We start from the raw sequence: 3,213 nt of genomic DNA, 5'->3' as shown, positions 1-3,213 counted from the left end.
TTGACCCAGCGGAGAAAGGCCTTGGCTGTCTTCTCCTTTGATGCTGTCTGCAGTGGTGGCATCTCTTCTTGTTGGAAGCGTTTCTGGAGGAGCTTAGGACGCCTGCACGAGACAAGAAGCTCATCTGTGCGTCGGAGTCGTGTTCTAAAGCTATTTTCTGCCTGTTGATACCTTCGCTTTATGAGATCGTGGTAGGTAGGTTGACGGGTTGGCAACGTTCTCCGCACAAGAGGATGAGCGTCGTCAAGTGATTTGAGCCGCGCGGAGAATCTCCATCGCCGTTTTTCCAAGAGTTGATCAACTGGCGGTATGCCGCTCTCGTGGTGGAGGATGGTGATGGGCGTCGTTTTCCAGATGGGCAGTATGGCTCTCATGGACTGGTGTAAGGCCTTGTTCATTCTTTGTATGAGATGTTGATTGCTCGATGGCGTGTCTCTATTAGGCTGACTCCATCGCGGTCTGGTGGTGCCCGGGTACCAGGCTTCAGATCCATGCAATAGTACCGGCTCGACACAAGCCATGACGGCACTTCGCACGGCGCTTGGGAGAGGGCCGTGTATCGTGTTGGCGAGACCCCGTAGATGATAGGCGACGGCATGCGCCTTGGCCGCCCACTTTTCGACGTGAACGCGGAACGATAGCCTGCTGTCAAGCCAGATGCCGAGCCAGCGTATGGCTGGCTCGGGGTGCTTCTCGACATCGCCGTGGCGTATAGCCGGCGTGGTCCTGAGTTTGCTGCGAGAGAAGTGCATGACTTCGGTCTTTTTCGGGTCAAACGAAACGCCATTTGCTGCACCCCATCGAACCATCTCGCCGATGGAGCTGGAGGCCGTTGCAGTGGTTTCATCTATTGTGTCGCCTATAGAAAGGATAGCCGTGTCGTCTGCGTAGCCGAAGCGGCCCTGAGGGTTGCCTAGTCGGTGGATTGGCTCAGTGTAGAGCAGGAAGAGGATGGGCGATACTGGTGAGCCTTGAGGCAGTCCACACTGGAGAGGAGCGAAGGGCGTGAGGGTGTCTTGATACCTCACGCGGGCTGAACGATCCTTCATGAAGGACTCAGCCCATCTGACGAGATGGTCGGGCCAGCCCTGTTCACGGAGACGCAAGACTAGTCTCTTGCGCATGACGGTGTCGAAGGCACCTTGGATATCCATCGTGACCAGGGTGGCCACCTTCTTGCGTGCAAATGCTTCTTCGATATCGTGGATCAAGGCGGTCACCAGGTCTGTTGCCGACCTTTTGGGGAGAGCGCCCGCCTGTTGTGGATGAAGGACGCCATAGTGAACAGCTGCCCACGCCAAGCGGCGAGCGATCAATCTTTCCAGCCCCTTTCCGAGACAGGAGAGCAAGGAGATGGGTCGCCATGCCCCTGGCTTTGTGAGGTCTCGTCGTCCCGGCTTCGCGATCATGACCACCTCCGCCTGCTTGAATGGTTCCGGGTGATGACCCAAGGAGAGGCACCTTTCGAACAAACGACGGATATGCGTCCCGACGATGTGCCACACGGCTTTGAGAAGATTGACGGTGATGCTATCCGCCCCAGGGGAAGTATTGCCTGTATGGATAGTCGCATGCTGTGCCTCGTCTAGGGAGACTTCGGGTGAGAATGTGATCGATCGAGGAGGAGAGACTGGTGTCCAGGGGTCTCCAATATCGTCATCAGAAGTTCGGCGTTCCAGTAACGCTCCCCGAAGTGCGCTCGCCTTGTCCATCTGAGTTTCGTATACAGCGTCGTCGACCTGCAGGGGAGGCGGCTGGAAGGGCCCCGGAGATTTCAGCCACCGGACGGTCTTGAAGACAGCACTGCTGCTGGAGAAGCTATCGATGAGTTCCCGCCAGTACTTTCGTTTTGCTCGGCGGACCACGCGATGAAAGTCTCTCTTGGCGATCTGAACATCCTGATTGAAGCTGAGGGGGTGCCTCCTTCTGATGGCCCGGAATGCAGCCGCGGCACAGGCGCACTCTTCTGTCCACCATGGAGCTGGGCAGCCACCTTTCCGTGAGGGCCGACCCACTGCCTTCGCTGCTGATGTTAGCAGATTTACAAGTGAAGACGCAAGATTGTCCAGCTCCGCGGGCGTTGAATCTCTGAGGGGGATCTCTGTGGCTCCAAGCTCTACGATCTCGACGAATCGTTTAAGCTCATCTTCTGTCGTCACTCGAATCTTGCCCGGCTGTAGTGGAGCGGGCTTTATGTTGGGGAGAGTCAAGCTGAGGGTGAAGTGGTCGGAGCTAGTGGCGAGATGGTCCTCAACAGTGGCTTCAGCAAGTGGGATGTTGGCAAAAGCGAGATCGATTGTGTTGCCGTGTGGGTTTGTTGGGATATCTAACGTGTTAAGCAGGTCGATGTCATTCTCTGATGCCCAACCGGCAATCTCTTGGCCGCGGTCCGTAGTCTGCCCTGTCTGCCAGCTTCGATGTCTAGCATTGAAATCGCCAGCGACGAGGCAGCGTTCCGGGACAGGCCATCGAAGCAGCGTGTCAAGGGCATCCCTTTCGTCGTTCTGGCGGTAGAAGTTGACTACAGTCACGCCATTGATTGTGATCCAGAGAATATCGCGAGTCTGGAACGGTCGTATCTGGTCAGCGAGAAGCCTTGGGTCTCGTCGGACATATGTCATCACTCTAGGTCGAGTATCGTTACTGTCCCAGGACTCTACTGGCGTGAACGTGTCGTAAGCAGGATGGGTCTTCGTCAGGCAGCGCGTTTTCGTATGGGCTGTCCACGGCTCCTGCAGGAGCACGATGTCATATCGTTCCGAGTCAGCCAGTGCCAGAGCGCAGTCGTGAGCCGGAGGGATCTTGCCGACATTGGCCTGGAAGACCTTGAGCGGCTTCCTGTCGTTCTTTCGTGTCTGCGAATATCTATTCCTGGTCATGAGGACGAGTAATGAGTACAATTCGACGCTTTCGTGGCGAGCCTGGTCTAGGATGCTCGGGCTCCTCCATTTCATAACCCGCCCTGGGGGCGGTGGCCACCATGATGCACGAAGGTGCTCGTGACGCGGCCGGGCTCGAGTCTCGAGCGTCTGGACGTTCGTCTGCTGGGGTATCGTCCCTCAGCAGCTCGGTCGTGTCTTGTCGGATTTCTATGTGGGATTCTGGTTGTGAATCCAAGTGACGTTGTCGGTACGTCTCAGCGCCCACTATTCTGATGTGTTCCCGTTGTTCTTTGCTGAGCCGGCGGAGGACGCCACGCACTTTCTTCGGCCG

General features: G+C 56.7%; 1 protein-coding gene across 1 annotated transcript; it reads right to left on the bottom strand.

The window, feature by feature from the left end:
- Positions 1–297: 297 nt before the first annotated feature.
- Positions 298–2,879, bottom strand: FPRO_17004 (uncharacterized protein; the record flags this gene model as incomplete). The annotated part of the gene is made up of 2 exons (XM_031219919.1): positions 298–389; positions 449–2,879. The coding sequence occupies 2 exons, from the start codon at positions 2,877–2,879 to the stop codon at positions 298–300; spliced, it is 2,523 nt and encodes an 840-aa protein (XP_031085629.1).
- Positions 2,880–3,213: the final 334 nt, after the last annotated feature.

The sequence above is a fragment of the Fusarium proliferatum genome (genome assembly GCF_900067095.1).
Source record: "Fusarium proliferatum ET1 genome assembly, contig: FPRO_scaffold009, whole genome shotgun sequence".
NCBI lineage: Eukaryota > Fungi > Ascomycota > Sordariomycetes > Hypocreales > Nectriaceae > Fusarium > Fusarium proliferatum.
The sequence above is the reverse complement of the archived record's forward strand: the minus strand, read 5'-3'. Positions and strand labels throughout refer to the sequence as shown.